General features: G+C 55.2%; 1 protein-coding gene across 1 annotated transcript in view; it reads right to left on the bottom strand.

Moving 5' to 3' along the window:
* Positions 1 to 2,304: 2,304 nt before the first annotated feature.
* PPP2R2C (protein phosphatase 2, regulatory subunit B, gamma) overlaps positions 2,305 to 25,216 on the bottom strand; it is a 59,561-nt gene continuing 36,649 nt past the window's right edge. Inside the window, exons 7-9 of the mRNA XM_008580495.1 lie at positions 15,460 to 15,629; positions 11,751 to 11,842; positions 2,305 to 5,211 (exon numbers count right to left, since the gene is read on the bottom strand). Of these exons, the coding sequence (XP_008578717.1) occupies positions 4,920 to 5,211; positions 11,751 to 11,842; positions 15,460 to 15,629 (554 nt within the window). The 3' untranslated portion in view covers positions 2,305 to 4,919. The remainder of the gene's footprint in view (positions 5,212 to 11,750; positions 11,843 to 15,459; positions 15,630 to 25,216) is intronic.

Here is a 25,216-nt window from a genome sequence, read left to right as displayed (position 1 = left end):
CAGCACAGCACCTGCTTGTAATGCTAGTAATGATGTGGGGTGTGGAGGGGTAGGCAGGCAGATCCCCAGGGACCGCCAGACCAGGCCAAGGCCTGGACATAGTCCAGTGGATAGCGGGAGCCTCGGAGCCCACAGGGCTGGGGAGAGATGAGATCCCGGAGGTCATGGAGGGAGAGAGGGTTTGAGCATATTTCATGCAGCTTGAACGCTCCCTTCTGCAGCTGCCCACAGCTCTGAGCATGAGGTTTGGCACAAAGCAGGGACCCCGTCCACATGTGCAGCCCCAGCTGGAGCAGGCCCGGCCATCCCTGCCCAGAGGCCCAGCTCCCTGCTGCTGCTCCAGCTTTGGGCCACAAGTACCTACTTGGCCCTCTCCGAGGCCCCATGCATACCCCCTCTGCCACCATCTGGCTGCTCTTCTGCCTCCTGCAACCTGGAAGCTCCCCAGTGAAGGGTCTCCCCCTTGCCACCCTCAGGAAAGGCAGCGTGGCATCACCAGGAGTTCACATCCCTCCTCTGCTGTGTACTATATGCTGTGTGGCCTGAGGCGAGTCCTTGGACCTCTCCAAGAGTTCTCATCTGCAAATGGGGGCAGGAATCCCCATCCAAAGGGTGGCTTTGTGATCAGAATGAAAGCACCTAGGTGCACTGGGTCCTAGGGCTACCATGACAAATGACCAAACTTAGTGGCTTAAAAGAACACATTTATTCTCTTACAGTCGGTAAGTCAGAGGTATCACTGGGCTAAAACCAAGGTGTCGGCAGGACTGATTTCCTTTCTGGAGGCTGCAGGGAGATCCATTTCCAGCTTCTGGAGCCACCACATTCCTTGGCTTGTGGCCCCACCTCTATCTTCAAAGCAGCAATGGCAGGTTGAGTCCTCACATCCCATCTCTCTGACCCTTTTTCTGTTCTTCCATCTCCCTCTGAATATGTCCAGGAGTGGCTCTCCACTTCCAAGGACTTATGTGATTGGATGGGTCCCCCATGGAAATCCAGGATACTCTCCCCATCTCAAGGTCATAACCACGTCTGCAAAGTCCCAGAGTTGGGGCTCAGTCAATGTTGGCTCAAGCTGGACTTGGTGGGGCTGAGACCATGGTGCTGGTCACATCCTGAGCAGCCACCATGTGCCTGGCACTTTCACATCAGAGTGTGAATCCTGACTCCACCACCTAACTAGTTTTATGAATTTGGGCATACATTAATCTCTCTAAGCCTCAGTTTCTCCATGTGTAAAATGGGTATAAGAGTAGTACTACCCTTATCCCCTACAGAAAGGATAAGATGAAGCCTAAGAAAGCTACTGCTTTCCATGTATGAGCCGTATTGCAGCCAGCACAGTGGTACCGTGGGGCTCGATGAAGCAGTTATTATTATCTCATCAGTTATGCAACAACGCTGATGAGGAGCATCATGCCCTCTATTTACACAGCTGGGTCACAGAGGTTAGCCACGTGTCCAAGGTCAGACAGCTAGCAAGTGGCCTTCTCCATGTGCTCTGTCCTGGGGAGTGTGGGTTGATGGAGGACTTAGGCCAGGGAGGTCCCCTGCCAGCAGACCACCAGAACAGCTCCTGCCTTCCTCCTGCTGGAACTGAAGTGTAAAGCGTCCTCTTGCAAGCGAGAAGCAAGGCCTGGGCCCCGGGAAGGGTGCCACAAGGCCCACGGGAGCACGAGGCTCCCCACACAGCCTCCTGCTCATCTCAGGGATCGCAGCAAGCTGGGCCAGGCCTCTGTGTGCCTGAGCGAACCCAGGTGCCTTGTGGTCTCTCTCCTCCCAACTTCCATTCACGGGGCCCTGAGGCACATGTGTGGTGGTGCAGGGGGAGCACTGGATTAGGGTTAGCCAGCCCAAGCCGGAAACCCAGTTCCAACACGTGCTAGCTGTGTGACCTTGAGCTAATGCTCTAACCTCTCTGTACCTGTTTCCTCATCTGCACCATATTCTCACAGAGAGTGTTTGGACACCCTGGTAGGCTGTGCATACCCACTCCAGAACAAAACTAGTCTTGACAGCTGTCACTTACTGCGTGTTATGTGCCAGGCACTATCCAAGTTTACCTTTCTTCTCTCCCCATACCCCAAACCTATAAGGTAGGTCCTATTATTAGCTCCATTTCTTCAGTGAGGAATTCAGAGCTCAGAAAGGCTAAATTGTGTTAGGAGCCAGAAGCAGCTCAGCCTTGATGAGAGCCAGGCTCCCCAGTGACAGGCCAGGTGCGTCCCCACCCACCATCCTGCCTCCTGATGGATCCTCCTCCCCACATTGGCCTCTTTAAAACCAAACAGCAGTTGAGCCTCATTTTAGATGTAACATTTGTTATTTTATTGGAAAAAGCTGGTATTAACATATTTATAATTTTATTCAACAGTTGGATAATTTGTGAGACACCAAAGAAAGAATGCACCTATGAGTTACAGAGTCCAAAATGGTCAGGTTCTGACGACGTCACCACCACAAACCCTGCACCGCCACCAACAGCTTCAGCCTCAGAGAATAGCAGAATTTAAACAAAACGAAAAACAAAACCCCAGCAACTTCACGACGACTATGTGAACGCCCGTACATTCAAGAAGACCGGGACATTTAAATGCAGGAAGGACACCAAGTCTGCGACGTTCCACTGGTCCTTCTGCCATGTCCAGTGTCCTCCCTCCCCGACCTCTTCTCTCAATGCACATTTTGTTACAATTTGCCTTGGACGTCATTATCTTCCAGGTGTCCAAAGACACACTTTTCTTCTGAGAAGATCTTTTTCTTTCTTTCTTTTTTTTTTCCTTCTGGTTTGCTACCCAAAGTTTAAAACAGAAGTAAGGATCTGGGAACTGTACTAAGACTCCCTGTAAAGACTGTGTAAGATTTGCACTTTGAAGATAGTAAACGTTAAATCTATGACTTGACAGTACCCTCTCGCTGCAAATGCACAATTTCTCCCTTAACATCGGAATCACAAAGGCAGATGGATTGTGCCAAACATCGGAGGCATTGTGTAAGGCCCTCAGAGCTGGATTTTGGCTTCTACAAGATTTCTATACAATTTACCACATTCTTAAACTTCTTTACAAGGGGGAAAAAAGTAATCCAATCTTTTGATTGTTAAATTTAATTAGAATAGATATGTACATATAATACTGTCCAGGTCACCTGGATTTTACAGTGATATTTAAACGAACATTCTTCATTCATATCGATTTAAAAAAGAAAAATCAATAGACCCATTTCCCTGTGTAAATATGGTATGGCCTGAAGTGAGTGCACGTGGGTTTTGTGCTTTACACACACAGAAGTATACTGTAACCCATTGAGAAAAATCTCACTTGGGTCTATTTCCTGGGTTATGTTACATCTGGTAAGAAAAAAAAGTTGGATTTGGCCGGGCCGCTATCTGCACTCTGCTTTCTGAACCAAAATGCCAAGCCACGTGGTTCTGCCACAATTCCAGGGGCAAAGACAGCACAGGATGGGTGGGTCTGGTCTTGACAGCACAGGAGGATCTGCTGTGGAAAAGCCACATTTTTTGTGGCCCTCAGCATCAGAAAGGAGAGCTCCTGAATGACAGTGTCCTCTGGGACTGTGTGGTCCTTAAAGAAAATATGTCCTAAAATGGTCCTAACATGCAATCTCCTTTTGGAGGCAGCTGAGTGCATTTGAAAAGGGGCTACAGATGCACACACAGGTGGAGCAGGTGTCCTGTGGAGGGCCGAGCTCCCGAAGTTACCAAGCAGAGCAAGGAGCCGGCAGAGGGTCTTCCCATCTTCCGTCCTGCCTCTCATTTCTCTCCGGGACCCTTGTCACTAGATGACCAAGCGTGTCTCTTCCAGAACCTTCCAGCTGAATGTCGCTTCAATATGAGCCACCAACGTGGTGGATTGGAAAGAGCCTGTGGGAAGATCTGGGCAGGATTCCTGACACCACCACTTGGTGGCGCCTGCCTTGGGCAACCTGTTAATCTGTTCAGAGCCCCAGTTTCCCCGTGTGTACAGAGGGGATAATAATTAGTCACCTTTGTTCCCTGGCACCCTGCCCAGAGCCTGGCACCCTGCGAGCAGTTGATGTCTATGGAGGAAATGAGCGGACACCCACCTCATGGTCAGGAGGAAGATTCAAAAGACCAGGATGAGAGCGGTGTCAGTTCCCAGAGGGTGCCCAAAGAACAGCAAGGGATGGCCAGAGAGCTAGCACAGGGTGGGCCACAGCGGTGGAACTGGCACGCCTGCAGGGCTGAGCTCAGCAGAGGACCACAGGCACGCACAGTGACTGAGTGCCACCCCCTCCTCTCAGGAAATTGTTCCAGACCTGGCAGCTGGGAATTTAAAGACATTCAAAAAAGCTAAGAGAGGAGCTTGCACCTGCAAATTCTCAGCATGAATGCACTACCCAAAACATAAAGGTGAGACCATCAGCTCTGAGACAGGGCAAATTGCTCCATTTATAATCAAAAGAACCCCTGGCTGGCTTGTTTGGACTTTGAGATCTGTCCCCGGAGCCCTGATCTGGGACCAGAGAGGCATATGGGGAAGCAGCTCCCATCAGCTCAGCTGCCCTGGAAAGGACCCGCTGGAGTGAAAAATGAAGCTGGACATGTAAAAAAATCTATTCGTGTGGTAAAGACCGCAGAATGAGAAGGGAAGGGAGTGGATGAGAGAACCCTGAACTGCAGGACTCAACCATCACGTCCATTTATGATTGTGGCTGTGAATCCTTCCTTCCGTCTTTCTGGACAATCACCACCAAAGGCGACTCTGGCCTAGGAAGCTGGGGAGGGACAGGGGCCCTGGATACCGATGTCCCACGACGGCCACGTCTGCAGTCGTCTTCGCTGCCACTGATTTTCTTCCCCTCCCGTGTCGTGGTTGTGAAGGTCACATCAGGGACAACCTGCCAAGGGCCGGTTCGCAGGGCCAGGGCCTCCGCACCTAGTGCATGTCGGAGTTCACCTTGTCCTGGAAGATGTAGAGGTTGTTGGTGGCAGCGATGGCAATGATGTTCTCGGCAGGGTGCCAGGCCGTGTGCAGGATCTTCTTGGTGAAGTCCAAGCTGTCCACGCTGATGTCGTCGCGCCGCCGCTTGCCACCCACGCACACGCGCCGCGGCTTGAGCACGGCCCGGGGCTTGCTGCTCTCCCTCGAGGCCTCCAGGGTCACGTCCCGCTTGGTGTTGCGGTCAAACATGCGGAAGAAGTTGTTGTAGGCCCCGGTCATGATGACACTGGCGGGGGAAGGAGGTGCATCAGTCAGGGAGACAGGAAAGAGGGAAACCAGACTCTTCTCGAGAGACAAACCCCAGAGCCCATGGGGCCGTCGCTCCCTGGGAAGGGAACCCCCATCTGCCCAATCCCACCTTCTCTGGGGTCCTGTAGCCCCTCACGCTTCAGCTGCATTGCCACACAGACTTGGGGGCCAGGAGCTAAGACTCCTTTAATGCTCTGCCCCAAACATAGTAAACACGCCCTCCTACAACTTCCCTTTAGACCAGGCAAGATAGCCCTGGACTTTCAAAGAGGGACATGATCACAGAAGACACGGGGACATAAGCTCCGTGGCTGTCAGCCACACCGAGCCTTCTCTCCAGGGACCAGGACCCTCCTGCTCCAGGTAGCTGGGTGGACAAATAAATGCTCATCAGCGCGCGGGGTGAAGAGAGCACACGATGCATGCACACACCCTGATCCTGCCACAAAGCCTTCGGCCTCTGTCCACTCCAGTCCTCCTCCCCGGTCCTAAGGAGGAAGACTTCTGTCGCATGAGAGGAAGGATAAGTTAATCTGCAGAGCAGACCTAGGAGGCAGGACAGCCGCACTCGCCCGCGCAGAGGAAGGGCTGTGGGTCCGGCCCGTGAGAAGCTGGGCAGCTGTGGGGGAGGGGCAGGGGAGTCCAAGGAGCCAAGAGCAGGTCCTGTCTAATGCTCTGCAGGGAGGCGAGTGAAGACTGGAAATCCTCTGTTCCCCTGGGAAGCTGGACTGTGCTTCATGAGGGTGACACTGCTCTGAGATGGAGCCAGGTGGGCCCCTGGGTTAGCAAGGGTTACACATAGATGGGGGCTAAGGCCGACATGGCCTCCCTGTCCCCGAGCTGCACAGGAGCCATAGTGCAGAGAAGCAGGAGGTGAGAGCAGGCGAGGTCCACATGGATGGGACAGGAGAGGGTATCTTATCAGGCGTCTGGGCTGTGCAGGGGGTCGGAGGCTCATGTGACTAGCTTGGGGACCCCTGGATGATGCTGTGTCACAGGCTGAAGATGACAAATCTTGTAACAATGCATCCTCCTTGTGGGAGAACTGACATCAGGAGAGTATGGTCCCCGAGGCCCAGCCCATGACATTTCTAGTAGGGACTGGGGAAGTCAACCTCCCAGGGCCACAGGAGGGTGGACAAGCCGGGATTAGAAGTCACCAGACCCCTCTGCCTGTGGACCATCTCCTACTGTCAGTCCTTCCAGATGGAGATAGCAGGTCATGGTGGGAAGGCCCCTCTGCCCTAAAGCTACCCAAGGGGAGAGGTCTCCCCAGCAGAGGGTGGAGGGTGGTGTGACCGTGAACGTCTCCTAAGGTCAAAAGGCACAGAGCTGCAGAAACAAGGGGACTCTACCGTGTCTCCTGCCTCCCAATACGTCTGCCTCTGAGAGTTCTGAGCCGGTCACTCCATCAAAAGAACCTTTTACTGGGCTCGGGCTTGGCAACTTTTGGCCAAGGATCCCCTGGAGGTGACTGGGGGCTTTTGCACCAGCCCACAAGGGGCTGTCCAGCATCCCCGTGCACACCGACGGGACAGGCCCAAGAGACCAGGGGAGGGACCTCTCTGAAGCTCTCTGGGGAGGACGGTGGGGAAGGGGCAGCCCAACAGTTCCATCTTCTTAAGAGATTTGCCTAATCCCTGGAGGGGAGGAGGATGAGTGACAATGAGGTGGCACAGGTGTAGTGGCCTCACGGCCCGAGCCTGGCCCAGCGGATGCCCAGGGGGTGAGGGGCCCACCCATCCTGTCCTCAGCTCATCCTGGGGCAGCTGGGGTTGGGTCTGATGCCAGCTGAAGTTATGACCCGAGAGGTCCCACTAAGGGCGAGCAGGGAGCCAGCGGGACCGAAAACACCCCAGACCCAGAGATCCGCGTCTGAAAGTCACTGCACGCCTCACAGGCCTGCCCCTGGGGCTGGTGTGCACCCACGGCTGCCACTAGGGGCTCAGACACCTGGACATGGCAGCCCTCTGGGCCAGGTCAAGTGCCCTACACCATAGTCAGTGGCTCAGACAGACCCCAGGCCCAGGAAAGGAAGAGACGGGCGACGAACATCAAAGAAGGAGCTGTTCTCACGGAAGAAAGACACCCACCTGACATTAGGGTGTCACGATCCTGTTTGGAGCCCATTGGAGGCCCAGCTCCTGGTGGCTTTAAAAGGACAACGCTAGAGGACAACACTGGGGCTGTTGACGTTGGTGCCACAGAAACTGGGCCAGGCCAAAGGGGCCAGGGTGGAGCCAGGGGGTGGGGATCCGAGGTTAACCCTGGCGCTAAGGAGTGGACATTCAGGGACGATGGTGGTCAGACACTGTTCAAGGTCACATTGATCCAACACAGCGGAGGGAGGTGGGCACACCTAAATCTACAGACACCAGGCAGGCTGGCTATGGGGGTCATCAGCTGGGATGACCTCTGACCTGACCCAGGTCACAACCCCAGGTCTGGTTTGGCAGGTAACAAGGCAGGAGGAGGACCTGCCAGACACCTGCCCTTCACTCCCACAGCAGGCACCTGCTGGGCCAGGCTCTGTCCAGGGTAGTCGGGGTGGGGGGCAGGGGACCTGTCGGATCCCACAGGAGACCATGCACAGGTAATGGTGTTGATGGAGCCCAGATGCTTGTGGCACAAAGCTCTGTTAGCGGGTGACTCCTGCATCTGCTGCATGCCCGGCATGGGCAACAGAGGCTGGAACTTTGCAAATGCAAGAGGCAGCAGCACAGGAGGTGGATTCTGGCCTCCCCCCCAAGTCCTCTCCCCTTCCACCCTCCCCTGTGATCTCCATAAGCCTGGGCGTCCCAGGATGGCTCCAGGTGGCTTTATTCAGAGCCCACAGTAAGGAGAAGTTCTCAGTTGGAGGGCCGCAGACCCACCTGAGAAGCTCACAGACCCCCCACCAGCCCCGCCCAGCCCAGCCAGGTGTGTGGACTCAGTAGCTTGAGGGCAGGGGCAGCCGTGTTTGTCAAACACCCACGCTGGGCTGGACAGGAATCGGAGATCCCGAGATCCCGGGCCAAGGCCTTCCCTCCCTCCCCAGGTAGGAGCAGCTGTAACAGAGCAGAAATAGCAGAAGGTCTTCCAGACTTGGGTCGGGAGCCCACGGTGGTGAGGCACGAGCTGCTGGTGATTTGATTTGGGGTCGGATCACTGGTTTTCTTCCTCAGCCAACTTCACTGTAAAAATGAGGATGGATCTTTCTCCACCCACCTGCTCTACTCAGGCCTGAAAGGCAAAGGCTCACACCTGAGCTCAGGCAGTGCCATGAGGTGCTCCGGCTCTGGCCAGCCTACCTGGGTCCAGATTCCAGCCCTGCCTCTGCCCAGGCATGCTCTCTGCCCGGTTTCCCAACTGTGAAATGGGGATGAGGGAACCCAGCCCCTGGGGAGCATGAAGTAGTAACTCAGGTCGAACACTTAGAACAGTGCTGGTCTCAGTACATCTCGCCTCTTGTTATTTATTAAATGCCAACAGGTATTTCTTGATTCTAATCCTCAGTGTGGCCTGAAGCCCTCCTGCTTTATCTGCGACACGGAGCCTAAGACAAGGGAAGTGGACTGAGAGAGGGGATGGGTGAAAGATCCCCAGAGAAGGGCTCCGGGGCTTGGGGGACGCCACGCTCCCTCCCACATCCAGCAAAGGGGGAAAGGCAGGCCCTCCTTTGTGTAGGAAGCAGGTCACTTAAGGCAGCCAGAGCCAGAGCAGGTGATTTCTCACATGCTGGCTCTTCTCCTGACCCACCCAGCCGAGGGAGAGCGAGATAATCAAAGTCACTTGCGACCCACACAGTTACTAATCCTCCTGCCTTCGGGTGCGGCATTCAGGGGACACATGCTCTGAGGGAAGATGAGGGGCCTCTCTCACCACGGAACACCAGGAAAGGATGGCCCGTTCCTTACACTGATAAACATTGTCTTAAATTCCAGAAGATTCCCTTTAAAGGGAAAAGGGCAGCCCCTGCCCCGGCTTGTGTAGAGGCAAGTTGTGTAACCTCTCCTAGCCTCGCTCTCCTCATCTGCAAGTGGGGATAACATGCTACTCACTTCTGTCCCCAGCTGTCCCCTTCCTTTGGGGAAAGACCCCATCCCTGTGGACTGTCAATCACAACAGTCTACCCACCCCCTGGCTGAGCCAACTGTGGCGTGTGATATTCACATCCATGCTGATTGGCTCAAAAGTGAGCACATGACCCAAGCAAAGCCAATCAGATCCTTCCATGAGAATTTAACATAGAGGGGTTGTGGGCTGAGGATACTGGAAGGGGAACTGTCTGGGGTGGTGGTCCCTGCAGTGGGGGTGGCTGAGGCCAGCGTGTAAGGGGAAGCAGGAAAGAACAGAGATGGGAAAGGACGGAGAGAAAGAGATGGCCCCAAACACACAGTGTCAGCTCTCGGGGGAGCCTCGCCCGGCCCCTGTGATCAAGCTTGGGCTTCTCTGACTCCAGCTACCGAAACACCTTGGTGGACACAAATCGCTTCCGGCCAAGAAGAACAGATCACAGAGAGCTTCACAGCAGAGGGGGCATTTGAGCTGGGTCTTGGAGGGTCCGTGGGTAACCAGGGCAAGTGCAGGACCACCAACAGGCTAGAGTGGGAAAGGCATCGGAACATTCACTGTTAATATGGACCATGACCTCCACACACGATCTTATCCTCCAAACAGCCACGGAAGATCACATTTTATTAGAACCACATTAGACACGAAGAAGCCCAGTGACAATTTCAGGTGCACAGCTGGAGAGAGGTGGCAATGTGGGCCAGAAGTGAGGGTGTCTGACACGACAGCTGCACATCAGCATGCCCATCCATCTTGCTGGAGCTGGTGAGGGGCCACCAAGGGGCAGACCTCCCACTGGTGCAGCATCTCCAGCTCTCTGCCGGCCTGTCTATAAGTTGGGGATACTGGAAGCTTCCATCAATACAAGGAGGAGAGCTAAGGGCCTTGCTCTGGCCTGTAAGGATGTGGGCCCTGGGGGCAACACGTGCTCTCCCCTTAGCCTCTGAGCTGCTGGAAGGCAGGGGCCAGAGATGCTGTCCACCGGGCATGCCAAGCTTGGAGGAGTGCTCAGGATGAAGTAGGAGGAGGTGGTACAACTCCATGCCCTCCAGAAATGTCAATGGCCATTGACTGGACACTCCTAGGCCCCGAGTGAGGGGCTCAGGATGGGCTGAGTCACAATCCCACCCCAGGGGCACAGTGAGTGGGGAAGGCAAACAAAGACAGAAGCAAGGAGAAAACATGATAAATGCCAAGACATAGGAGGAAATCCCAGGAGCCTAGGGGGCAGGAGTGGCTGGAGAGTACCCTGAAGACTTCCTGGAGGAGGTGACAGCCAAAGTGTGCTCCAGGGCAGGGTTCCAGGGGGCAGGATCAGAGCCAGGTGTGGAGGGGGAAACAGTGAGGGGTGGGACCACTAGGGCTGGGGGTGGCTTGTGTGTAAAGCGCCCACAGGAAGTGGCGGTTGAAACAGGACAGCTGAGCCCCAGCAGCTGGGCACCCCTATCAACCAGGAGGAGCTTGGCAGATTCTCTGGTCACAGGCACCCCCTGGTGGCAACGTGAAGGAAGGACGGGCAGTGGGTCACAACCCATGGGGACCTATGCCGCAAAATACAGAGTAGTTGGGTTGGAATCACCTTTTTACAATAATAAATCCCTCTCCTGCAATTTTAATAGACCCTCCGGAGACCCACCCCCAAAGGTGTCAGGGCCTGCAGTTCAGAGTGTCTGAGGAGGCCTGTCTCCTGGGGTGTCTGGTGTCAACCTGGGGACAGGCATCTGGAGAAAGTGCTGTTGTGCCAGCCCAGACTCAGGCCAGGACTCCATCCTGGTTTTCTAAGGGTCCTTCAGTGACTCCCTGTAACTGTCATTCCAGCCTTTCTGACTGCAAGAAAGTAGATTTTATGTTTCACAATCTTAGGCTAAGGGCCCGAGCAAAAGACTGACGCGATTTGGAAGAACATGTGGACAGAGGGGGGATTTTCCCACCTCCAGGCTAGCGGAAGGATCTGTGGGCTGTGGAGAGAAGAGACAGGGAGGAGAGGACGCACAGGTAGAGGCCACAGGCCTCCCTGCCCACACCCACCCTGGGCTGAGCCCAGGCTATGAGGACACAGGAACTCACACGATGGTAGCCATTGCCCGGGTAGGTAGGGCTGTGACAGGTGACTGGACATGCCGATTGTGGCAGCCCTGGAGGTGCCGCTGAGGCCCCATGGGCCTGAGCCGAGCTGCCACCAGAAAGAAGTGGCCATGACAGTGACAGTGGGAAGAGGGGGTGGACACTGATGAATGCACCAGCGGAGCAAGGCTGTGTTGGGGCAGGTGGGTGTGGACAGATAGTGACCAGGGCCAAGAGCTTTCTGCCTCATGGAGACCGTGGCGCTGGGGACAGCCCTCACCCCCGACAACCTGGGGATGAGGGCACATAGGCAGGGACCCTGAATTGACTAAACATGTTCCCACTACTGCCCATGGAACAGGGGCTCAAAGTGGTTCAGTACAGAAAATAAAAGGTCACCTGTCACTCCCGTTCCAGGCGCATTCAAACTTGTCGAAAATGCAGTCATTCTCATACAGGGAGCAGAGCTTGCTCCGAAGGTAGTCGTGGACCTGGGGAAAGAAGGGGACAGGTGAGGGGACGGAGGCCTGACTGCCCTGGATCCCTCCACAAGGAGAGTCTCACAGAGCAGCGAGGGTCTGGATGGTGTCCCCAACATAGCTGGGCTCATCAGAAGGGCCCATAGCCTGGCACATGGCTGAGCCCTGAGCTGTGGCCAGAGGGGACAGCACCAGGGAGCAGAGTTCAGTGTGACCGAGGGAACACCCACAGCGTGGGCAGCCAAGACCTGCTGGGGTCAAAATCCTGGTTCTGCCCGTCCCCAGCTGTGTGGTCTTGGACACACGACTTCACCTCTCTGAGCCTCATTTTCTTCATCCTTAAAGTGCTGCGAGGGCAAACCTCATGGGTTGTTCTAGGATTAAGTGCAGGGCAGTGCTTGGTGTAGGTCATGCCCTTTGAGGACGACACGATCACCTTGAACACGAGGTGACCATCATCAAGAAAAGGCGGAGGCAGGAACTCGCACAGGCTTCTCAAGCGTTGTCTCTGCAGCGTCATCATCTGCCCACGGGATGCGGCAGCGAGGCTCAGAGAGGTTAAGTAACCGGCCTGAGGTCACACAGCGTGGAAGTAGCAGACAGGCCCCTCCCCCACGATTCCCTGACACCTCGGGAGCGATGGTACATCCTGTGACCTGCGTCCACCTGACTGCAGCCCAGTCCTATGAGCTCTGCGCCTGGAGGGCCCACGGGATGCGGCAGCGAGGCTCAGAGAGGTTAAGTAACCGGCCTGAGGTCACACAGCGTGGAAGTAGCAGACAGGCCCCTCCCCCACGATTCCCTGACACCTCGGGAGCGATGGTACATCCTGTGACCTGCGTCCACCTGACTGCAGCCCAGTCCTATGAGCTCTGCGCCTGGAGGGCCCCGCGGGGGCCAGTCCTCTGCTGAGGTGGGATGGGGGGGCACCGGCTCTGCCTTCTGGGGGTGGGTGGGGGTAAGAGCAGGTAACTGGGTAACAAGCTCTGGTAACACAACTCCCGGCTCTGGAGCTTGGGAGGGGGAAAGGCCAATTAACACACAAAACGTGCAGGGTGACCTGATGGTCAATTTTGTGCATCAGCTTGGCTGGTCACAGGACCCAGATTTTGGTCAAACGTTATTCTGGATGCTGCTGTGAAGGTATGTTTTAGATGAGATTCGCATTTAAATCAGTAGACTGTGAGCAACGCAGACGACCCTCCACGGTGAGGGAGGGCCAAGCCCAGTCTGTTGACAGCCGCACAGACAGCGGCTGACCCTGGGGACAGGGGCTGCCCCGGCGGCCTTCACACCTGCCCTGCAGGCTGTGGACCTGCAGCTCCCCGTCCCGTGAGCCACTTCCTTAAAATCAATCAGTTCCTCTCTCTCTGTCACCATCCTGCTGGCTCTGTTTCCCTGGAGAAGCCGACGACCACAGGCAGTAAGGGCTATAAAGGAAAAGTGGAGGAAGAGGGAACAGGGCTGGGAGGAAGGGGCACTGCCGTTTATGGCAGACGGGGGCTGCGGAAGGCCCCTCAGCTCTCACCTGGGGACCCGTCCCTGCTCATCACTCTCCAGCCCCAACGTCCTGGCGAGCTTCACCTGCCCTCGGGCCCCGGGCCCACAGCCCTACACGCTGAGGCTCCTGCCTGCCTGGGACCCTGGAGGGTGAGGCCGAGGCTCCACCTTCTCTCTGGGCCCAGGGTCTAGCACCATGTCGGGCACTGACCACCAGCTGAGTATGTGCAACGACTAAAATCAAAGGGGACAAACGGTGCCTGCCTTCGTTCCTGGCAGCAGACAGTGTAAGGCACTCAGGCTTCACTCCCAGCCTGCATCTCTGTGATTCCTCCGTGTTTGGTCACAGCAGCCTTAGTGATGCACTCATCCAAACATGCTGGCTGTCCTCTCCTGTGTGCTGGCACCTCCTGCCCTCTGGTGGCAGGGTGAGGAAGAGCGCCAGCTCCCAAGAAAGATGTGAGCACCAGTCTCAGGTCTGCTGCTTGCTAGCTCTGTCACCCCAGACACACCTTTTAACTCAACTGTCTTCAAACAAATTGGCAGAGGCAGAATACTGAGCCCACCTCCCAGGACAGCTGGGAGGCTCAGATGAAGCCAAGTATGCCAAGGACTTGCACTGCCGAGGGCTGCCGAGGGCTGCCTCGTTCCACACCCATCCCCATCCCCTTCTCCCTGCCTCCCTCAACCACAGAGGACGTAAAGCTTCTCATGCTCCCAGCTGCTGTGGTGGCTGGCCAGGGACCCATTCTAGCCAATGAATTGTAAGAAGTCTTCTGAGAGGTGCTCTGGGGAGGCTTTTGTGATCCAAATAAAACATGCAATGGGCCCAGTGGCCATGGCCTTTTGCATTTCCTCCTATTTCCTGCCTGGAATGCAGGCTTGGTGCCTGGAGGTATGGCAGCCATTCTGTCACCATGAGGCACCACAAATGAAAGTGGAAAACCACCACCCAAATGATGGCACACCAGATCACAGAAGGGACCATTGGGACACTGATAAGGACATGGAGCCACTCACCATTCCCGGACTGCCCTCCTGCAAACTTCTTGTGGTGGAAGAAAAACAACCACTATCTGTTAAGTACTGCCAGTCAGCCAAACGCAATCCAGCTACACACAATTTCTAGCACATAGTAAGTCACCAAAAACTGTTAGTTGTGTTGCTTTTTTGTAATTATTATGCTTATTTTAGAATCAATAGGCCAGCTGGGCCAGACTCAGAGCTCTGCACCCCTTCCCAGCAGAGTCCTCTGCCTCCCAGGACACCTTCCTACCCAGGCCTCGGCAGGGAGGCAAGGGACATGTAGGCCTCTGAGTCTGGACTCTGAGTCTGTCACTGCCCAGCTGTGAGACACATCCCTCATATCCCAACCTCTTAGTCCCCTGCGTCCTTTTCTGCAAAATGGGGCTGATGGCACCTGTTCGCAGGGGCAGGAAGGAATAGAGGTGACCTGTCAATTATGTGGCACTCCCTGTGTGCCCCCAATACTTGGTGACACCATGAGGATCGGGCTGGGGTTTCTGGCAGTTGGGGGAGTTTCCCACCCACCGCTGCACAACCAAATCCAACTCATCCTTCAATGTCCAGCACAAATGCCACCTCTTCCAAGAAGCTTCCAGATCTCCCCAGCTACAGACGAAACTGGAACCAGTTTCAAAGCAGCCCCACAGTTCTTTCAAGTTCATGTTTTAACATCACATGAACTTTGTTTTCTACTCCCTAATATATCTGGATGGATCATAATTTAAAAAACCAATAAATAACACCTTCCAGAAATGCCGCATTTTCCCCTTTGTGCCTGGCTTGTGAGGCCTGTGCTGAGGATCTAGAAACCTAGCATGGCCCCCCATGTGGCACTACGTCCTGGGGGAGGCAAAGCTTAACCCACTCCATGGTAAGACTGCAGACGCCAACCCCCAGGGAGGCGGAGGGAAGCCACCATCTGCCCCCACATCTTTGTCCCCATACCTGTCCCCTCCCTGAAACCGAGGGCCTGGGCCCTGGACTGCAGGCCTAGCTCAGGGACATTCACAGCCCCTGTGAATGCCGGCATGTGAAAGCCACCCCCGCAGCTGGAAAAGCCCAGGGAAGGGGACCTGAGGGGGGGTTCCCACTGAGGCACCCACCTGGTAGGTCTCTATGGGTCTCGCCTCCATGTTCAGGTCCCAGACCTTGACTGTGAGGTAATCCCGGGTGAGCATGTACCGTCCGCTGTGGCTGAACTTCACGTCCGACACGGAGGAGATGATTTCCGAGAAGAAGGAACGGTTACTGGGGTCCTCGGGCTCTTCAAAGACTGTGGAGACAGAAGAGCCACGGCTGTCACAGGCTGCTTCTGCCCACGGGCTGCAACCACAGACGACTCTGTTTTGCACCTGGGCTCACGCTGTCTGTACAGTCACCTATTCAGTCATCAGACCTGTCACCAAACACCTCTCAGGCCTCAGGCCGAAACTGTCCCTGTAAAGAGGGAAGAACCAGCTACGGAAGGGCTCGTGGATGGGGACAATGTCTACTGAGCATCTGAGTCAGGTTCTGTCCTGGTCCCTTCTTGCATATTACCTCAGTTAACCCCCCAATAAAAATGTCAGGCCTATTCCACTATTAGCCCCATTTTATAGCCAAGAAAATGGAGGCAGAGATACTAAAACCCAAGCCCAGGGTCTCAGAGCTAGAAGGAAGTGGAGGAGTCGGGATTCGAACCCTGAGCTGTACTAGACGTGCTGCACTCCACTGCCCCCTGCTGGTGATGCTGAGTGCCAGACTGCAGAGGTGTCCTGACACACTTGAGTGTGCTGGACAATGTCCTCCACTGGGCCAGCACTGCTGTGGCTCTGGCACCAACTGGCCCTGGGAGTTTGGACCAGTAGTCACCTCCATTCACAGTGTCCTGGGCACTCGTGCTGAGCCCTGCCCACAGATGGGTTTGGCTTGGCTGCCTGGTGCTAGGGCCAGGTGGGGACTAGAATCCCTGTTAGGCCAGGCATGATCTCCTTAGGACCTGGGCCATGGAGAGGTGCAGGATCCATGGGAAGAGGATAGGATGGTGGGGCTGGCAGCTGTATACCTGCCAGTCTGAAGGACTTAAACATGTGACCACCTGTCCTGCTGTCCCCATGGAAACCAGCTGCATGGCAGCCCTGCCTGCTGGCCAGTTCTGCATCTCCAGGGGGACAGAGAGCTGATCACACACAGCTCCTCAGAGGCTCCACAAGAGCCCCCCTCCCTGATGGCCCCTCCGGGTCACAAGGTCTCATGTCTTGCTTCCCAGGTCTGGTCGAACCCCTAATCCCCTCATCTGGGACCCCTCATTCTCCCTCCTGTCCAAGGTGGACGCTGTTTCTTCCACTTCTTTCCCAGAAATACAACTCTGGCCTAGCTCCGCTCTGCAGGGAGGCTGAAAGCATTCCCACCCCATGGGATGCTCTGAAGTACTCCTGCATGCATTCATTCATTCATTCACTCATTCATTCACTTAGTCAAACAGTCCATACTGAGCGCCTGCTATGTGCCAGGCACTGTGAGGGCCCCTGGCACGATGCAGTGACTGGCACAGATGCCCTGCTCCCATGGAACCAGCATTCTCCTCACAGAGACCGACGACAGAGCTAAGTGACGTACTCTCCCGCCAGACAGCGGCAGGTGTCGGGAAGAAAGACAGCAAGCGACGAGACGGAGTAAGGGGCCGGTTCTTTAGATGGACAGGGCCTCTGTGAAAGGGGCGTCTGAGCAGAGGTCTGAGTGAAGGCAGGGAGAGGACAGCGGCAATACCTGGGACAGCGGCACTCCAAGCAGAAAGAGCAGCACGTGCTAAGGCCCTGAGGCAGGAACCAGCAGGAAGCCAGCATAGGCAGGGGCAGGAATGAGCAGGGGGCAGAGGGACGCAAGAGGGGCCCCACACAGGGCCTTGCAGGCTGTGGGGAGGGGGTCCAGAGGCAGGGAGGGTAGAATCTAAGTCAAGTGCAGAGAGAGTGGCAAGCGGGAGACTGGAGTCCCCCTGCCATACAGCACCTGGGAGGCCAGGGCTACAGAGCAGACAAGTCACCACTCTCATTCCAGGCCACCAGGCACGGGGAGGGGAGGGAGCCCAGCAGAGGGCAAGGAGAGGCTCCTGCCTTTACCTCCATGCCACTGGTATCCCCGAGAAAATCCGAGCAGGAAGGAAAGAAGTCCCCCCATCTTGAGAGAAAGGCCTTTAAGCACCATCTGGAGGGCAGGCCCCTCCTCCCAGTGCCGTGGAAGGGTTTACCTCCTGGTTTATCTCCCCAAGAGGTCACTCACATTTTAGAATTAGAATGATTTTAGCCCTGCAGGCATTTAATTAATGAAACACAAACTGACTAAACATATCCTCTTTGAGGAGGACCCTGGCCCATCCCTTGACATGCCCCCAGGTTTCCCCTCTTTCCTCCTGAGCTGTGCCCTGGGACGCACTGCCCAGCGGCCCGAGCGATCCTCTTTCAGCAAGGGCAAGTTGAAGGGTGGGCTGGGAGGAAGGAGCTGGGGGATAGGCCTTCCCGTCCCTGGGCCTCAGCGAGGACACCCCCTCCAGGGAGGAGCGGGGTAAGGGTGGGGGCTGCAGGACAGGCAGGACACCGCCAGCTTGGGCAGGGCCTCAGGCAGTGCAAGTCCCACGTGCAGTGAAGTTCATGGAGTGCCCTCCAGTGGGCATCCCCGGGACTCCCCTGCCTGTGGTGGCCTGGTGTCGAGAGCAAGTGGGGGTGGGGGTGGTAACACCTCCTGGAGAGTCACCTTTAGCCTCTAAAATATCTGAATTCTGATTGGTCATCTCACATCGCAATGTTTGGAGTCCTGATCACAACTGAATTGACATCGGTGTTTGTGCAGCGTGCGTATTCGTAATTTTTCCTTGTTAAATCAAAAAGGATCAATGATGTTTCCCTCTTCTCTCCAGATGCCTGGAGTAAAGAAAAAAATTTCAATACTTGATTTCTTACTTAAACTAAGACAGTGAGATTCTGTGTTTTCTTTCAATAAGCAGTGGTACAGACCTAATATTTGGGAGGAACAAGACAGAGGTTTGAGAGAAGAGGGGCCCCAGGCTGCTAAATGGATTGACACAAGGGACAGCATCTCCGCAGAACCCGGGTGGTCCCCAGCACCTGCCCAGGTAAAAGGCGGAACCCTTTCTGGACTGAACTGGCTTTTCTGCTGCGAGGGGTCAGAACAGAAGCCAAGTTATAAAACCATCAAGCAGGGCTATCTCTTGCACCCTGACTTTAGGAGTGGCCTTGGTACCCCTCTCCTCTTCCGTGGTCCCCCCTAAATCACGAGGTCCAAGTTCCCAGCATGCCCTGTGGGGGGTAGGGAGGCAGATGGAGACCAGAACCATCTAGGGGCTCACGCACTCCTTGTCACAGAGCGACTGGCAGAGTCCCCCGCCAGCCTCCAGGAGGACAAACCACCAAGGTCCAAGGCTGGGAAGACAATCCAATCAAGAGTTGAAAACAAACACCAAGTGGTGCCGCCCCCAACCATGGCTGAACTCAGGCATTTCTGATGGTTTTTAAGGACAAAGGATGAATGGGAAGGGATACGAATAGCAGGAAAAAAATGTCCCTGAACGTTGTTATTCTTTTTAAACATTTCTACCAAATTTTTGATATAATAGATTTTTTTCGAATGACGTCTACATCTACTCTTCTGTGTCAATCCCTGTCCCCCACCCCCAGCACACACACAAGCCACCCCTCCCCGCAGGCATGAACAAGAGAAAAGCGTCTCCCCTCTAATGGCCGGGATCACTGAGGACACTTCACAGTAATTATTGCTGCCAAGAGTTTAAAGAAACATGTCCCAGAGCCCCTGTCACTTGTGACAGGCCCAACCCCGCAGCTCTTCCCCGCCTCTACTCTAATTATTTAGAAGTCGGAGGGCTGTGAATCAGCAGAAATCTCAATCTTTTTTCTTTGTAATGATTTTGCATAATTAAGGCCTTCGTGGCTCTAGTGGTTTCCTACAGCCATGTCCTCCTCCCTGGGGGGCTCACGGTGTCATCAGCACCCAAAGGGGAACAGTGGAACCCCCCACCTTCATGCTCTGCTCAGGCCAAGGTGGAGGGGACTGGGGGAGCCCAACTGAGACATGAAGGACCCGTGCCTCAAAGGAAAGGGAAGGGAACCTGAGAGCAGGTGCCAGCCTTCCTGCCAGCCTCACACGCAGCTCTGACGGCATCTCTCTTCTGCTTCAAACCCTCCATGACTCCCCAGTGCCCACAGGGTCAAAGTTCAAGCCTCTACTTGTAGCTGACAAGCTCCTTCCTAATTGGGTCCCCACCAGCCTGCCCTTTTGGCCTCCCATACACAAATCTACCCCCTGCAGCACACTCCAAGCCCCTTTCCTGCCTCCAGCAGGGTGAGGCCAGCCAGGCCCCGAGGGCACAGCATTCATTCAAGGCAGCACTGGCAGTGAGGCGCCTTCAGCGCTGAGCCCTGGCATCTCGCTCGCCTTCCCCCAGCCCCTGCCCTGCCGTGGAGCAGGCAGCGCAGCGGAACAGAGCAGAACTGCTGTGTGACCGCAGGCAAGCCCCTGGAGAAGGAGGGTGATGGGACCTCTGGCAGAGTCATACCTGGAGGCACCCGGCCCGGCGTGGGACTCAGAGTAGCTGCTCAAAAGAACTGTGTAGCTACTTTTATTTTTTTCACATCGTTTTCTCTCCCCGAATTCCCCATTCCCATTTTTAGCCCATCTTCCCTCCAACTCCTATACATCCTTCAGAACCCCAGCTCCAGCAGCCTGCCCTCCAAAGTGCACACTGTCCAGATGCCCTCCAAAGAAACCAGATGCTCACCCTCAGTGCCTGCCCAGCCCTGGCTGCCCTCCCTCTTCTGTGGCACCGGCAGGGGTGCGTGGTCACCTCATGGGGCTGTGAGCACCCTCGGGGCAGGGTCCTGCCTCGGTCATCTGACGTCTTGGCATCCCTGCCCAGCATGGAGCCTGGCTCAGGGCCCAGCCTTGCTCATGGAGCAGACAGAAACTTCTGGCACCGCCAGCTGACACCGCCTCTCCTCCCCACCCTGACGTGGCCACTGCAGCTTCCAGGCCAGCGGGGAAGCCTTTGCCTGGTGGGGAGTGGCCTCTGCATGCCATGGCACTTGCTCTGTGTCCTTCTCAGTGGCGCCTGCAGTGTCCCACACCTGCTGTTGTCAGTACATGGATGGCCTTTTCCCGGGACACGGGTGGGGGGTGGGGGTTAAGAGGAGGAGATGGGGCCAGGGTGAGGCAGGATCGGGGTTAGATGGCAGAAAGGCCTGGGCTTAGGCCACACGTTCTGGGACAAGAGTGCGGGTCAGCGAGGCCTTGAGGAGAAACGGACAGGGGCCTGCAGGTCCACGGAGGCAGAGGACACAGGCGAAGGCAGGCGTGAGGGAGCAGAGGGGCCGACCAGCTGGGTCCTGTCCATCGTTGCTCCTGGCTTCTTAGCAATGGGTCCCTTCTCTGCTCTGATATTACACAGGGACCCCTACATGTATGGAGTGAGCACATGTGCCCAGGCTAGCCCCACTTCGGGCTTCTCTGAGCCCAGGCTAGCCCCGCCTGGGCAGTACTCTGGGAGGAGCTGGGAGGGGTCTGTCAACAGAAGAAGGACTGGGGCTCTAGATCACAGGGCACCCCGGGTACCGGGTACCTCACCAGTCCTGGGTGATGCCACCGTTGGGGAGGGCACTCCTGGGTGGCCACCTTCCCCACCCCGAGCCTGTGCAGACTGGGGAGGGCAGGGAGTCTCTACAAGGCTTGAGCACAATGAACACTCGCCGATGAAGAGTTGACAACTGTCACTCCCTGCTCGACACCATGTGATGGCCCCCACCAGACAAAATGAGACCCACCGCCAGCTGCGGCCCAGTGGCCCGGCATGCTCGGTGCCCCCCTACCCGGCATCTTTGCACCCAAGAGCCCGCCCTCCACCTGCGATGCTCTGTCCCGTGCCTCCCAGGCTCTGTCGTTCTTCAGAGAAGCTTCTTCCTAATTCAGACCAACAGCATCAGGGCCCTGCACCCTTCACAGAAACACCTGACTCACGCCCCCACTTCACTATCATCCACACAGCACAGAGCACAGAGCCCAAAGCCAGCTCCACCCTCGCTCCCGCTTCCCATCTGATCCGTCTGCACATCCAGCATTGCACGCAGGACCCTGCCACCCTCAACTCCTGTGCTGCGTCCACCCCGCTCTGAGCACCATTAACCTGCTCATCCCCCAGCTGGCCCCCACTTCCACCTCGCCTCACAGTTTATCCTGCACTCAGCAGCCAGAGGGATTCTTTAAAACACCGCCAGGCTGGGTCACTCCCTGCTCAGACCCGCCTGTAGCTCCCGTCCCTTCCAGAGCAAACCCAAAGCTCTTGCCGTGATCTATAAAGCTCCTGATGTGAACCTGCCTTCATCCACGCACTCCCACCTCCGCCACCGCCACCCCCCATGCTCCTGCCACATGGGCCTTAAAATCCAGCCACAGGCCCTTCGCACTGTCCATTCCCACTGTGGGAAAACTTTGCCCTGGCTCTGCCCCCAGAAAGCTGCAGGGTCTGGACTAGGTCTGGTCTTTCGACTGCAGATCCATGAACAGGCGTAAGCCCTGGAAGTCCACCCCACACAGCCGCTGTAAATAAACCTGGCTCACCCACAATTTACCCGGAGGGTTTTTAGTTCTCGAGGCTTCTGTGACGATTAAGTGAGAAAAAGCTCACTCTGATGGCACGAGGCTACCTGAGGCTCTATCTTAGCTCCGTCTAGCTGTGTGACCCTGGGCAAATGTCTTAACCTCTCTGTGCCTCAATATGGCAGGTAACAGTGGCCCCTAAAGATGTCTACATCCTACTTCCCAGAAACTGTGCACATGTTACCTCACGTGGCAAAAGGGACTTCACATACGTGCTCAAGTTAAGGACCTTGCAATGGGGAGGTCATTCTGGACTATCTGGGTGGGCCTGATGTCATCACAAGGGTCCTCATAGACGGAAGCAGGAAGGTCAAAGGCGGGAGGAGCTGGGATGACGGAAACAGAGGTTGCAGGGACGCACTTGGAAGATGAGGAAAGGAACCATGAGCCAAGGAACGCAGGTGGCCTCTAGAAGCCAGAAAAGACAAAGAGACAGATTCTCCCCCGAAGCCTCCAGAAGGAACACAGCCCTGCTGACACCTTGACTTTAGACCTCTGACCTCCAGAATTGTACAAAAACATATCTGTGTTGTTTTAAGCCATGAAGTTTGCAGCGATTTGTTAGGGCAGCAGTAGGAGAGGAAAACACTCGATTTCCTCATCTGTGAGGCGAGTGCTGCAGCGGCTCCACGGTGGGTGCAGGTAAACTCAGAACGGCACGTGCACGTGCCAAGCACTCGAGGAAGGCCTGCCGCCGTTATGACTTCACCCAGTGCCGGGCCCAGCACATCGTCGAGGACCTAGAGGGGTCTCGACTGTCATTACCCCCTAATGCAAGAAATCTCTGTGCTCCAGCACAGCCCTTCCTTTCAGAAGATTCTCTGCTGTCAGAAGCAGAAATAACTGTCTATTTTGAGGACCGTGTATGGTTGTTTCCATGGTTACCTTGTCACGACGCCTAGCAGACAAAAGATTCAGATTTCTAGTGCTTTGGAGAGAGACAGGAAGCTGTGGATGGGCGAACACAGTGGCCGGCCTGCCCCCAGATCTGCCCTGATGGGCAGGGGTCTGGGGAAGCCACCGCGCTTCTCAGACCCTTGGTTTCCTCATCTGTCCAATGGCAGAAATGAACACCCACAGGGGTCCAGGACAGTCTTCATTCAGTGAACAGAACATCGCGGCTTTATCCTGGTAGGAAGATGATGCTATGAACATTTGTCTCTGGGGTGTCACTGTCGGCCACTCTCTGAGTTTTGAGCAGTAACTGGATCAAAGGCTAGAAGTGGGAGGTAAAGAGCTAGTCCTAGTCTCCAAGTCTCTTTTAAAAAATTAGCTTGAATAACAACCACTTGTGTTCTGATTAAAACCAACAATCACAACCTGATGACTGGGAATTGGCTGCTTGCTTAACGCCTCATGAGAACTAAGAGCAAACACAGTCTGGATACGACACTCAGAAGGACAGATTTTAACTGCTCACTACTTATTTATGGCAAATTAAACGAGACGAGGAAAATAGAAGTGATAAAGGCATGTTAAAAGACTGGCAAACAATCCTCTTACTGGCATTAAATAGAAAGTTTTTGTGCAGGATATTGAGTTTGAGAATGAGAAAAAAATTCTAGGAAAATTTAAAAGACAAAGAACTGCAATAGAAAACCTGTATAAACCAATAATCAAAAAAGAAATTGAACAGGTTATAAAAATAAAATTCTCTCCCTCAAAAAGACACAGGATAGATTTACACATGAGTTTCACCAAGACTTCAAGGGGCAGATATATTACATCAGGTGTTCCAGAAAAAGAAAAAGCTGCCCGACTCATCTCGGGAGAGTTAAAGAATCTTAAAATTGGCCAAAGAAAGTATAGGAAAAGAAAATTAAAGACCAACTTCACCTATGAATACATGTGCAAAAAGCTTACAGAAACCCTTAGCAAGTCACAAGCAGCCCCAGCCCCGCATGCAGGTTTAGGATCGCTGGCCTGGGGAGGGGCCCAGGCACCACAGCTCCTAGGCAGCCAGACAACAGGCCCTTCCGAATTTCTCAGCAAGAGACCTGACCCCAGCATCACCCAGGCACAGTCAAAAGCCCCCGGTGGTCAGAAAGACCCAGTGTACCTCTCTCCATCCCCCACCCCTGCAAGAGTTTTCTGGAACCTCCTACAGTCTGGGGAGAGGCGAAATGCGCCAAGATCCTAAAGGTAATGTTCTCTGCAGCCCTGGGAGATGGGGGTGAGAAATAAAAATTGAGTTGAGTCATTGAAAATAGTTATATTTCTTGCACTCTTGAATTTGTGAGCTGATTCACGTGTGGCTCATACACCACCAGCCGTATGACAATTACGTGGCTGCAATGAACGCCTCTGTGCCTGGCTCCGAGATACAAGGTGCCCGTGACAGCTGCCCTGTGGGTGGCAGCTCTATCAGACACTGGGGGCTGATGACACAGGCTTCAGGGCCAAGGCGGGCTGTGCCTCTACCTCCAGCCCACCGAAGAGCATCATTCAAACAGCGTGGGGGACACGAAGCAGTTTCTTCTGTGCTGCATCCTCTGTACTCACTCAATACCACACACACACGTTTTCTGATACAAGGTTAAAACCCATCGGTAAAATGCAAATACACAGAAAAGTGTACTTGAAATGACCGCACAATGTTTCACTAGACGGACATCTGCATGGGTGACCTGCCATGTGCTGTCGGCCATTTAGGACGATTCTGAACTTCCACCCCCATCAACAAGGACGTGCACGAGGCCTCAGGTTCCCTCCCACGGGGCTCACTGGGGGTCAGGGCTAGAAGCCGGAGCAGGGCCCAGGCTCTCCTCTCCTCTTTAGTCCTATTCTTGCCGAGCTGACCAGGGCTCAGCCCCACGCAGCTCGGGGTGCAGGTGGCCCGAGTCAACAGGCAGTGGGGATAGGGCTCAGGACAATGCCACCATGGGGGGCAGAATAATGTCCCCGGTGACATCCCAGTGGGCCCAATGGGGTCACAAGGGTCTTTTCAAGTGAAAGAAGCACACAGGAGAGCCCGTCGTGGAAAGGCTCTGCTGGCTGTGGCTGACTTTGAAGGTAGGGGTGGGGGGATGGCAAGCCAAGGAATGCGGGAGCCCCTAGAAGCAGGACAAGGTGAGGAAGCGTGTGTCCCCGGCCACAGCCACGGCCACGGCAGGGAAGGTGGCAGCCCCGCCCACACCTTGATTTCAGCCAGCAGGACCCATGTGGGACTTGCCGCCTACAGACTGAATACATCCGTGTTGT

The sequence above is a fragment of the Galeopterus variegatus genome, unplaced genomic scaffold (assembly GCF_000696425.1).
Source record: "Galeopterus variegatus unplaced genomic scaffold, G_variegatus-3.0.2 Scaffold2113, whole genome shotgun sequence".
Classification (NCBI taxonomy): domain Eukaryota; kingdom Metazoa; phylum Chordata; class Mammalia; order Dermoptera; family Cynocephalidae; genus Galeopterus; species Galeopterus variegatus.
The sequence above is the reverse complement of the archived record's forward strand: the minus strand, read 5'-3'. Positions and strand labels throughout refer to the sequence as shown.